The 13,398-nt window shown below is 40.2% G+C and overlaps 1 protein-coding gene across 3 annotated transcripts in view; it reads left to right on the forward strand.

Moving 5' to 3' along the window:
* LOC128688283 (uncharacterized bromodomain-containing protein 10) overlaps positions 1–13,398 on the forward strand; it is a 311,849-nt gene that overhangs the window by 84,461 nt on the left and 213,990 nt on the right. For all 3 annotated transcript variants that reach the window (XM_070086577.1, XM_070086576.1, XM_070086578.1), the window contains 2 exons: positions 42–142; positions 3,499–3,686. In XM_070086577.1, coding sequence (XP_069942678.1) covers positions 42–142; positions 3,499–3,686 — 289 coding nt within the window. The remainder of the gene's footprint in view (positions 1–41; positions 143–3,498; positions 3,687–13,398) is intronic.

Below are 13,398 nucleotides of genomic sequence, written 5' to 3' on the forward strand. Positions count from 1 at the left end.
CCTCTTCAGCAGCAGAAAATAATAGAGTAATAAAATTACAGGGAAGTTCGAGAACTTTGCTCACTGGAAAAAACCTCTGGCCAGCCAACTGAGGACATCACCCAAAAACATCGGAACAAAACTGCCAAGATATCCGTCAATGGTAAAACCCCCCATTTTTTTTTTTTTTTAACTAATACTATCACAACTGACCATGATGGAGCAAGGCAGAATGTCTGCCATTTCCCAGGTAGCATGTGACCCATGTGGGTTTAACACACTTTTATGAATATAATGATAGTTAAAATAATTATACAGCCTCTCCTCACTTAATGAGGGAGTTCTGTTCCTAAGACCACATTAGTAAACGAATTCGTCGCTAAGTGAGGAGTATACAGTACTATAATGGTAGTGGGTTTGTGTCAGCCATCTTTGATAGTGTTTTAATGTCACTTTTGCACCATTTATAACTGATATATTTTTAAATGTATATACAGTAGTGTACTGTGTATTCTAATAAAGAGAATACAGGAAATGAGCCCCAATATACATTATTTAGGTACGCATACTGGTCAGAAAGCCCGTTGTATATCTGAGTCATCGGTAAATGAGTACATCGTTAAGTGAGGAGAGGCTGTATTTCATTTTCTGTAATGGTTTTACATGATGATAGGATTGCTGGTATCTTTGTTCTGTCTCATAAATATGCAAGGTTTCAGGTATGCCTTTCTACTTCTATTTACACTTAAGTCACACTACACATGCATGTACAGTGGTCCCTCGCTTTTCGTAGTTCACGGCAATCATAGATTTCAGAAATCATAGGGGTATTTTTGTATAAACATGGGCTTGCTTTTCATAGGTTGACTAGCGAGTAGTAGTTCGTCCGGGACGCGTACCCACGGCGTGAGCCGGGGCGGCAGCCAGTCTGGCATTGTTTACCAGTGAGCGAAGGTCCCCTCACTTGCTCCAGCGAAATATTTCATAATATTCCATTTATTTTAGTGCTTGCAAGTACTAAATAAGCTACCATGGCTCCAAAGAAAGCTCCTAGTGCCAAGCCTGTGGTAAAGAAGGTGAGAAAAACGATTGAATTTAACGAACTGGCCAGGATGTATAAGAAACCCTACACAACCTTATGTTCCATAGTGGCCAAGAAAAAGGAAATCAAGGATGCTGTTGTTGCAAAGGGGGTAACTATGCTGACAAAAATGAGATCACCAGTACTGGAAGAGGTTGAGAAGTTATTATTGGTGTGGATCAATGAGAAACAATTAGCAGGAGATACTCTTATGACTTCGATTATTTGTGAAAAGGCTAGGCAGTTGCACAACGATCTGGTAAAGAAATTGCCTGAAAATAGTGGTGATGTGAGTGAATTTAAGGCCAGCAAAGGTTGGTTTGAGAGATTTAAGAACCGTACTGGCATACACAGTGTGGTAAGGCATGGTGAGGCTGCCAGTTCGGACCACAAGGCGGCTGAAAAATATGTGCATGAATTCAAGGAGTACATAGAGGCTGAAGGACTGAAACCTGAACAAGTGTTCAATTGTGACGAAACAGGCCTCTTTTGGAAAAAAATGCCAAAGAGGACCTTCATTACACAGGAGGAAAAGGCAATGCCAGGACACAAGCCTATGAAAGACAGGCTGACACTAATGTTCTGTGCTAATGCTAGTGGGGATTTCAAAGTGAAGCCATTACTAGTGTACCATTCTGAAAATCCCAGAGTGTTCAGGAAAAACAATGTTATGAAGAGTAAATTGTGTGTGTTTTGGAAATCTAATAGTAAGGCATGGGTCACGAGGGAAATTTTCATCGAGTGGTTCAATGAAGTGTTTGGCCCTAGTGTGAAGAATTACCTCCTGCAAAAGAAATTGGATCTCAAGTGCATGCTAGTAATGGACAATGCACCTGCTCATCCTCCAAACTTGGATGACCTAATTTTCGAGGAGTTTGGGTTCATCACAGTAAAGTTCTTGCCCCGGAATACCACTCCTCTCCTCCAGCCCATGGACCAGCAGGTCATTGCAAACTTTAAAAATCTCTACACCAAAGCAATGTTTCACAGGTGCTTGACTGTGACCACAGACACTCACTTGACCCTAAGGGAATTTTGGAGAGAACACTTCAGCATCCTCCATTGCATAACCCTTATAGGTATGGCTTGGGAGGGAGTGACTACCAGGACTTTGAACTCTGCCTGGAGAAAATTGTGGCCAGATTGTGTCGACAAGAGGGATTTTGAAGGGTTTGGGACTGACCCTGATGAGCCTATGTCTGTTGTAAAATCAATTGTGGCACTTGGGAGTTCCATGGGGTTGGATGTGAGTTTGGAGGATGTGGAAGAATTGGTGGAAGACCACAACAAAGAGCTCACCACTGAGGAGCTGCAAGAGCTTCAGCAGGAACAGCAACAGATTGCAGCTCAGAATCTTGCTGCAGAGGAGGAGGAAGAGAGATGGAAGATGGTGCCTTCTTCAGAAATTAAAGAGATTTTTGCTATGTGGGGTAAGATGGAAAGCATTATGGAGAAACATCACCCTGACAAGGTTGTTGCAAGCCATGTTGGCAACATGTACAGTGACAAAGTCTTGGCCTATTTTAGGGAAGTTTTAAAGAGACGCCAAAAACAGAGCTCTCTGGACAGTTATTTTGCAAGACAGGACTCCAGTGACTCTCAAGGTGGTCCTAGTGGCATTAAGAAACAGAGAAGAGAAGCAACCCCAGAAAAGCAATTGGTACCTGAGGTGTTGCTGGAAGGGGATTCCCCTTTCAAACTATAAACAATCCAATCTCTCCTCCTCCAGTCTCCCATACACTAAGAAGAATCTCCAATAAAGGTAAGTGTTATGCTGTTAATGTTTCATTCATCATTTCCCATTGTATTGTTTATGTACTACATGTATATTTCATGTAAAAAAAATTTTTGTTTTAATACTTCTGGGTGTCAGGAACGGATTAATTTTATTTACATTATTTCTTATGGGGAAAATTGACTCGCAAATCGTAGATTTCGTTAATAGTAGCAGCTCCAGGAACGGATTAATCACGAAAAACGAGGGACCACTGTATAAGCATATATATACACACGCCCCTCTTGGTTTTCTTCTATGTTCTTGTTAGTTCTTGTTTGTTTGCACTTATCTCCATGGGAAAGTGTAACTGAATTCTTCCTCCGTAAACTATGCATGTCATAAAAGGCGACTAAACTGCCAGGGGCGAGGGGCTAGCAACTCCTTCTCCTGTATATATTACTAAATTTAAAAAGAGAAACTTTCACTTTTCTTTTTGGGCCACCCTGCTTTGGTGGGATACGGCTTGTTTGTTGAAAGATGAATATTGCATTTTGTATGCACCAACTTATTAACATGCTTTGGTCTAGTTATGATGATAGAGGAAAGTACTTTCAGATAATATTAGTTATTAGTGTTAGAATAACAGTAATTTTGATGATTGGTAATAGTAATTAAATAACAAGACAACTACACTGTTAGTATTTTTTTTTTTTACATGCAGGTGAGAACTTTTTTTCGTATATTTTGTATCGTGTCCGTGGCTGCAGGGGTCAGCGTGAAAAAGAAATGAAGAAAAGAAGAATGGATGCCATGAGACAAGCCAAACGTGATCGTGAACAAGAAGTCGTAGACTGGGAAAAAGACCTACTGAAGGAACCAATACACTCTCATATGAGAGCTATGTGGGAGGTGAGCAGACTGGGCTTTCTTTAACTGCTTATCTGAAGTACGGATCTTCTTAGGAAAATAGCCTGTAATTCTGTATTGTCATTATATAGTATTAGAAAAGTGCTGAGATTTAAACCAAGAGAATGTATTTAACCAAAGATAGTTGAACAAAATAAAAGAATGTTGGCAGAGCCTATGATATAACTGGGATGCAAGGTTGTGTTAGATATGGATTATTAAGAATATTTTGTATAGTGCTTGTCATTAAAGTAATACTTTACCTTGTTAGGTGTTTCAATGAGACAAAAAGGGTATGCTGGCCTGGCAACTCATAGTGGGAATTTCAGGATTCATTAAGGTTGTTGGTTGTGTTCTAAGTGCTTTCTAGGATTGTGTAGTAGACAGAGTTGTCTATGGTGTCCCTGTGCAGTGTAGTCCTGAGGGCCAACTTTGTCGAGACATTTTTGGCTAAAGACAAATTAATATTGGCAGGGGTAACTCATGGACACAAGAGACAGTTGATTGTACAGATCATTGGATTACATAAGGAAGGCCATTAAACCAAGGAAATAGTAAAAGCTGTTGATGTGTGCAAGTGTTCAGTGGGGATGTAGTTGCATTGGTTGCTTGGGAGCAGTGTTGATGATATGCCCAAAAGCATGTCCAGGGAAGCCTAGAAAAATGTCCCCATTAGTGTTAACTGTAATAATGGTCCTAAAATTTGCTCTGTGATAATTTGCCTGTCTCTTTCACGAAGTGTGGTGCAACATTTTTATACAAGACGGTATTCCCTGCCACACTGTGGCATCTGTTTTTTAATGGCTGTGAGACTGACATACCCTTCAGTGACTAGTTAGGAAATTCTCCAGACCTCAACCCTTTTGGTTTTTTTTTTATATCACTAGCCATCTCCCACCAAGGTAAGTTGACCTGAAAAAGAAGAAACACTTTCACCATCACTTGCCCCATCATTGTCTTGCTACAGGCAAGATGAACCCTGCCCTGCCTTCCCTCCACTTCAGATTTATTCACCCTCCAAGTCATCCTATTTTTCTTCATTCTCTAAATGTCCAGACCACCTTGACAACCCTTTCTCAGCCTTCTGGATAATACTGTAAGTAATCCCACACCTCTTAATCTCCAAATTATGAATTCTCTACATAATATTCAAACTACATATTGCCCTCTAACATGACATCTTTGCCTCCAGCCCCCTCTTTGCTTCAACATTAACAACCCATACTTCACACCTATTCATTCCCCTTCACACTCATTTATTCCTTTTTTTAATAAGGAGGGATCTACTAGCAAAGAAAGGATATCTGCCCACTCCCATTGCTTGAAATTGCCATCTGCAAGTTTTTTTTTTTTTTTACCAAGTCGGCTGTCTCCCACCGAGACAGGGTGACCAAAAAAGAAAGAACTTTCATCATCATTAAACACTTTCACCTCACTCACACATAGTCACTGTTTTTGCAGAGGCGCTCAGAATACAACAGTTTAGAAGGATATATGTATAAATCACAACATATCCCTCCAAACTGCCAATATCCCAAACCCCTCCTTTGAAGTGCAGGCATTGTACTTTCCATTTCCAGGACTCAAGGCCCTGATGAACTGTTTGCAAGGGTGTTAAAGGAATGTAAAGAGGAACTTAGCATACCTTTGACTAATCTTTTTAACATATCGCTACAAACTGGCATAGTGCCTGATGAGTGGAAAATGGCAAATGTAATACCTATTTACAAGGCAGTGACAGGTCCTTGGCTTCGAACTATAGACCAATAAGCCTTACCTCCATAGTGGGAAAATTTATGGTATCAATAATTGCCGAAGCAATTCGTAACCATCTTGATAGGCACAGATTGATTAATGAATCTCAACATGGTTTTACAAAGGGCCGTTCCTGTCTTATGAATTTACTAACTTTTTTCACAAAGGTGTTTGAGGAGGTAGATCATGGTAATGAATATGATATTGTGTATATGGACTTCAGTAAGGCTTTCGATAGAGTTCCACATCAGAGGCCACTGAGGAAACTTAAGGCACACGGAATAGGAGGAGAAATTTTTTCATGGGTAGAGGCATGGCTGACATATAGGCAGCAGAGTGTTTGCGTAAATGGGGAGAAATTAGAATGGGGGCACCTCACAAGCGGTGTTCCTCAGGGGTCAGTGTTGGGCCCGTTGTTGTTCACAATTTACATAAACGACATAGATGAGGGAATAAATAGCGACATCAGCAAATTTGCTGATGACACCAAAATAGGCCATCCAATTCATTCTAATGAGGACACTAGAGCACTCCAGGATGATTTGAATAGACTGATGCAATGGCCGGAGAAGTGGCAGATGCAGTTTAATATTGACAAATGCAAAGTTCTAAATGTTGGACAGGTAAATATTCATGCTACATATAAACTAATTAATGTAGATCTTAATACTACTGACTGTGAAAAGGATTTAGGAGTTCTGGTTAGCAGTAATCTAAAACCAAGACAACAGTGTGTTAGTGTTTGCAATAAAGCTAACAGAATTCTTGGCTTCATATCTAGAAGTATAAATAATAGAAGTCCTCAGGTTGTTCTTCAACTCTATATATCCTTGGTTAGGCTTCATTTAGACTATGCTGATCAGTTCTGGTCACCGTATTACAGAATGGATATAAATGCTCTGGAAAACGTACAGAGGAGGATGACAAAGATGATCCCATGTATCAGAAATCTTCCCTATGAGGATAGACTGAGGGCCCTGAATCTGCACTCTCTCGAAAGGCATAGAATTAGGGGGGATATGATCGAGGTGTATAAATGGGAAACAGGAATAAATAAAGGGGATGTAAATAGCGTGCTGAAAATTTCCAGCCAAGACAGGACTCGCAGCAATGGTTTCAAGTTGGAAAAATTCAGGTTCAGGAAGGATATAGGAAAGCACTGTTTTGGTAATAGAGTTGTGGATGAGTGGAACAAACTTCCAAGTACAGTTATTGAGGCTAAAACGTTGTGTAGTTTTAAAAATAGGTTAGATAAATACATGAGTGGGTGTGGGTGGGTGTGAGTTTGACCTGACTAGCTTGTGCTGCTGGTTCTGGTGCCGTGCTCCTTCCTTGACTGGAGGTGACCAGACTGGGTGGGTCATTGGGCTAATCCGGGGGGGAGGAGACATGGACCTGCTCTGCATGGGTCAGTAGGCCTGTTGCAGTGTTCCTTCTTTCTTATGTTCTTGTATAAAAATAATCGGTTTCCCTGAATCCCTCGCTAAATATTACCCTGCTCACACTCGAACAGCTCGTCAAGTCCAAAATATCATTTGTCTCCATTCACTCCTATCTAACATGCTCACACAATGCTTGCTGGAAGTCCAAGCCCTTCACCCACAAAACCTCTTTTACCCCCTTCTTCCAACCTTTTCAAGAAGGACCCCTACCCCTCCTTCCTTCCCCTACAGATTTATATGCTCTCCATGTAATTCTACTTTGATCCATTCTCTCTAAATGACCAAACCACCTCAACAACCCCTCTTCACCCTTCTGACTAATACTTTTATTAACTCCACACCTCCTAATTTCCACACTCCAAATTTTCTGCATAATATTTACACCACACATTGCCCTTAGACAGGACATCTCCACTGCCTCCAACTGTCTTCTTGCTGTAGCATTTACAACCCAAGCTTCACACCCATATAAGAGTGTTGGTACCACTATACTTTCATAAGAACATAAGAATGTAGGAACACTGCAGAAGGCCTACTGGCCCATACGAGGCAGGTCCTTATCAAAACGACATCTACCTAAAGCTACCCAAGAAATAACTCCCGTACCCCTTGACACCAATCAAACCCAGCCCCTCCCACTCATATATTTGTCCAGTCTCTTCTTAAAGCTACCCAAGGTCCTAGCCTCTATCACCCCACTGGGAAGACTGTTCCACGCATCTACAACTCTGTTAGAAAACCAGTACTTACCTATGTCCTTTCTAAATCTAAATTTATCCAACTTAAATCCATTATTCCTGGTTCTTACCTGGTTCGACACCCTCAGTACTTTATTAATGTCTCCCTTGTTTATGCCCGTCATCCACTTATACACTTCAATGATATCTCCCCTCATTCTACGCCTCTCCAGAGAGTGGAGATTTAAGGCTTTAAGTCTATCTTCATACGGGAGGTTCCTTGCACAGTAAATCATTTTAGTCATTCTTCTCTGTATGTTCTCTAATGAGTCTATGTCTATCCTGTAGTAAGGGGACCAAAACTGAGCAGCATAATCTAAATGAGGCCTCACTAGTGATGTATAGAGCTGCAAAATAACTTCTGGACTTCTGTTACTTATACTTCTTGAGATAAATCCAAGTAATCTGTTGGCCTTGTTGTGCACACTAAGGCACTGCTGTCTTGGCTTTAGATTTCTGCTTACCATGACTCCCAAGTCTTTTTCACATTCTGTATGACCAAGCTCTACTTCACCTAGATTATAGCTTCGAGGGTTATTTTCATTACCAAGGGCAAGTACCTTACACTTATCCACATTAAACTTCATCTGCCATTTTTCAGACCAAGACATTAATTTGTTCAAATCGTCCTGGAGTTCATTGATATCTTCATCAGAGTGAATTATACGGCCTATCTTTGTATCATCAGCAAACTTATTCGTGTCACTAGTAATCCCTTCATCAAGGTCATTAATGTAAATTATGAACAAGAGAGGGCCTAAAACTGATCCTTGTGGAACGCCACTAGTGACTAATCCCCATTCAGATTTCACTCCATTAATGGTAACTCTCTGCTTTCTATTGGTAAGCCATGCCTCAATCCATGCTAGAACTTTACCTCCTATACCATGAGCTGCCACTTTCCTTAAGAGTCTCTTGTGAGGTACTCTGTCGAAGGCTTTACTAAAATCCAAATAAACAATATCATATTCCTTATCACTGTCAACTGCCTCAAATGTTCTATTGAAGAACGTCAGTAAGTTTGTCAGGCAGGAACGACTTCTCGTGAATCCATGCTGAGATTCATTTATCAAGTTATGCTCTTCAAGGTGACTTCTGATAATGTCAGCTATAATTGATTCTAATAACTTGCCCACTATAGATGTCAGGCTTATTGGACGGTAATTTGAAGGAGTGGACTTATCCCCTGATTTGAATATAGGAACCACATTAGCCATCTTCCACAACTCTGGCACAACACTGGTAAGGATGGACGCATTGAATACACTCGTTAATGGCTGACTAAGCTCCATCTTGCATTCCTTAAGTACCCTTGAAAACAACTCATCAGGTCCCGGGGACTTATTTTGTTTTAGTTTGTCTATCTGTTTAATAACCATGTCCCTCGTGACAGTAATATTAGTTAACCTAAATTTATCAGGAACTAAATAATTGTTAATTACTGGAATCTCATTTCATCTTCCTGTGTAAAAACTGACAAAAAATAGTCATTAAATAAGGAACACATTTCCAGTTCATTATCCGTCAGCTGTCCATTCCCAGATTTCAGAGGTCCTACTTTTTCCTTCACCTTCGTCCTATACACTTGAAAGAACCCCTTTGGATTAGTCTTTGATTCATTAGCAACTCTAATTTCATAGTCATGTTTAGCCTTTCTAATCGCCTTTTTTACTTCTCTTTTAAGCTGAACATATTGGTCAGTAAGGTTAACCTCTCCTCTTCTGATGCGCCTATAAATTCCCCTTTTCTCCCATAATAGATGCTTTAGCCTCCTGTTAACCCATTTGGGATCGTTATTATTAGACCTAATTTCTCTCTGGGGAATGTATATACTCTGGGCACTGTGTACATTATTAAGAAAACAATCATAAAAGCAGATCCCTTCGTATTCATAAGTATGATTATCGTCAATAAAATCATTAGCTAGATAACCCCAATCAAGATTAGACAGATGTTCCCTAAGTCCATTATAATCGGCAGAACGAAAATCAGGGATTTTTACTGTATTATCATTATTCTTGCATTCCCAATTAATGCTAAAAGTGATGGATTTGTGATCACTTGCGCCAAGCTCTTCAGTGATCTCCAGATTATTCACGAGTGTTTCCTTATTTGACAAGACTAGGTCTAGCAAATTATTACCCCTGGTAGGCTCAGTTACACTCTGTTTCAGAAAACAGTCCTGAACTGTTTCCATGAAGTCACTGGACTCTAGATTACCTGTCAAAGAATTCCAGTCAATTTGGCTAAAGTTAAAGTCCCCTACTATGACTATGTTACTGTGTCCAGAAGCCCTAACAATTTCGTCCCAAAGAAGTCTCCCTCTATCGTGATCCAAGCCTGGAGGTCGGTATATTACACCTAGAATTAGTTTTTCTTGACCCTCCACGAACTCTACCCAAACAGACTCTGTTACTGCTCCATCTATTTTTATACCTGTTTTTATGCAACAATTAATATTTTCTCGAACATACAATGCAACTCCTCCCCCCCTCCCATTACATCTATCCACATTGAACAACTTAAATCCCTGGATATTACACTCAGCAGTCATATCCCGACTCTTTAAATCATACCACGTTTCAGTTAATGCAACGATATCAAAGTTCCCAGCACATGCTACCAAACGTAGTTCATTAATTTTATTTCTTGCACTTCGACTGTTAGCATAAAATACCATCATATGTTTTTTCTTCTGCACATTTTTCCTATTCATCTTTGTTTTTACACAATTTCTGAAATTATCATTACCCAGAGTTACTCCATGACAGTTACTATTAAGATTCTTAATATCAGAGCATAAGTCAATATATCCATACTCATTATTAATCATTTCTAAACCCATAACTCTAACTAATCCTAGTTTAAAGTCCTAACAACCCCCTCAACTGAGCTAGCAAGAAAACCCACACCTGCCCTGGATAAGTGAACCCCATCCCTGGCATACATGTCATTTCGGCCATAGAAGTTGTCCCTTCTTTGCCTCCATAGATAACGTTTTTTGTCTCCACATATACCTCGACGCACCACTCACCTTTTTTCCTTCATCAGTTCTTTGATTAACCTCATCCTTCGTAAATCTATCCGCTGACTCGTCAACTCCCAAATATCTGAAAACATTCACTTCTTCCATACTACTCCTCTCCAATTTGATATCCATTATTTCTTTATCTAAATCATTTGATACTCTCATCATCATGCTCTTTTCTATGTTCACTTTCAACTTTCTACCTTTACACACACTCCCATACTCGTCCACTAACCTTTGCAATTTTTCTTTAGAATCTCCCATAAGCACAGTATCATCAGCAAAAAGTAACTGTGTCAGTTCCCATTTTGTATTTGATTCCCCATAATTTAATCCCACCCCTCTCCCAAACACCCTAACATTTACTTCTTTTACAACCCCATCTATATATATATATTAAACAACCATGGTGATATTACAGATCCCTGTCTAAGACCTACTTTTACCAGGAAGTAGTCTCCCTCTCTTCTACACACTCTAACCTGAGCCTCACTATCCCCATAAAAAACTTCATAGCATTTAGTAACTTATCACCTAATCCATATACGTACCTGCAACATCTGCCACATTGCTCCTCTATCCACTCTATCATATTTTTTTTTATTATCACACTGGCCGATTCCCACCAAGGCAGGGTGGCCCGAAAAAGAAAAACTTCACCATCATTCACTCCATCACTGTCTTGCCAGAAGGGTGCTTTACACTACAGTTTTTAAACTGCAACATTAACACCCCTCCTTCAGAGTGCAGGCACTGTACTTCCCACCTCCAGGACTCAAGTCCGGCCTGCCGGTTTCCCTGAACCCCTTCATAAATGTTACTTTGCTCACACTCCAACAGCTCGTCAAGTATTAAAAACCATTTGTCTCCATTCACTCCTATCAAACACGCTCACGCATGCCTGCTGGAAGTCCAAGCCCCTCGCACACAAAACCTCCTTTACCCCCTCCCTCCAACCTTTCCTAGGCCGACCCCTTCCACTACAGACTGATACACTCTTGAAGTCATTCTGTTTCGCTCCATTCTCTCTACATGTCCGAACCACCTCAACAACTTTTCCTCAACCCTCTGGACAACAGTTTTGGTAATCCCGCACCTCCTCCTAACTTCCAAACTACGAATACTCTGCATTTTATTCACACCACACATTGCTCTCAGACATGACATCTCCACTGCCTCCAGCCTTCTCCTCGCTGCAACATTCATCACCCATGCTTCACACCCATATAAGAGCGTTGGTAAAACTATATTCTCATACATTCCCCTCTTTGCCTCCAAGGACAAAGTTCTTTGTCTCCACAGACTCCTAAGTGCACCACTCACTCTTTTCCCCTCATCAATTCTATGATTCACCTCATCTTTCATAGACCCATCCGCTGACACGTCCACTCCCAAATATCTGAATACATTCACCTCCTCCATACTCTCTCCCTCCAATCTGATATTCAATCTTTCATCACCTAATCTTTTTGTTATCCTCATAACCTTACTCTTTCCTGTATTCACCTTTAATTTTCTTCTTTTGCACACCCTACCAAATTCATCCACCAATCTCTGCAACTTCTCTTCAGAATCTCCCAAGAGCACAGTGTCATCAGCAAAGAGCAGCTGTGACAACTCCCACTTTGTGTGTGATTCTTTATCTTTTAACTCCACGCCTCTTGCCAAGACTCTCGCATTTACTTCTCTTACAACCCCATCTATAAATATATTAAACAACCACGGTGACATCACACATCCTTGTCTAAGGCCTACTTTTACTGGGAAATAATTTCCCTCTTTCCTACATACTCTAACTTGAGCCTCACTATCCTCGTAAAAACTCTTCACTGCTTTCAGTAACCTACCTCCTACACCATACACTTGCAACATCTGCCACATTGCCCCCCTATCCACCCTGTCATACGCCTTTTCCAAATCCATAAATGCCACAAAGACCTCTTTAGCCTTATCTAAATACTGTTCACTTATATGTTTCACTGTAAACACCTGGTCCACACACCCCCTACCTTTCCTAAAGCCTCCTTGTTCATCTGCTATCCTATTCTCCGTCTTACTCTTAATTCTTTCAATAATAACTCTACCATATCATATGTCTTTTCTAAATCCAAATGAAATGAAAACTTCCCTACCTTTACCTAAATACTGTTCATATATATGCTTCAATGTAAACACTTGATCTACACATCCCCTACCCACTCTAAAACCTCCTTGCTCATCCGCAATCCTACATTCTGTCTTACCTCTAATTCTTTCAATAATAACCCTTCCGAGCACTTTTCCTAGTATACTCAATAAACTAATTCCTCTATAATTTTTACTATCTCTTTTGTCCTCCTTCCCTTTATATAAAGGAACTATACATGCTCTCTGCCAATCCCTAGGTACCTTCCCCACTTTCATACAAGTTATGAAGGAATTTACCCCATGAAACCCTTAAGTATGTATGTTGATCACTTCCTAGACAGTTGAAGGATGTCCTAAAGTGCAGGGGATGACATGTTACGTGGTTGTGATTTGAGAGAGGCCAGTATATGCTTTAATGACAATCACTGTATGAATAGTGTAAGTGTGAGGAAGAACTTTTGAGACCACTTTACTCAAGGAAGGTAAGACCCTGGAGAACTGTGTAATCAGATAGAGATAAAACATCACATATACAGTACATAGTGATTGCTTGGTAGGTATACTCATTAATGTCATATGTCTTTTATCAAAATTATTTTGTTGGATATAATTTTTGAAACAATAGA

Source organism: Cherax quadricarinatus, chromosome 19 (assembly GCF_038502225.1).
Source record: "Cherax quadricarinatus isolate ZL_2023a chromosome 19, ASM3850222v1, whole genome shotgun sequence".
In the NCBI taxonomy this organism is placed as follows: domain Eukaryota; kingdom Metazoa; phylum Arthropoda; class Malacostraca; order Decapoda; family Parastacidae; genus Cherax; species Cherax quadricarinatus.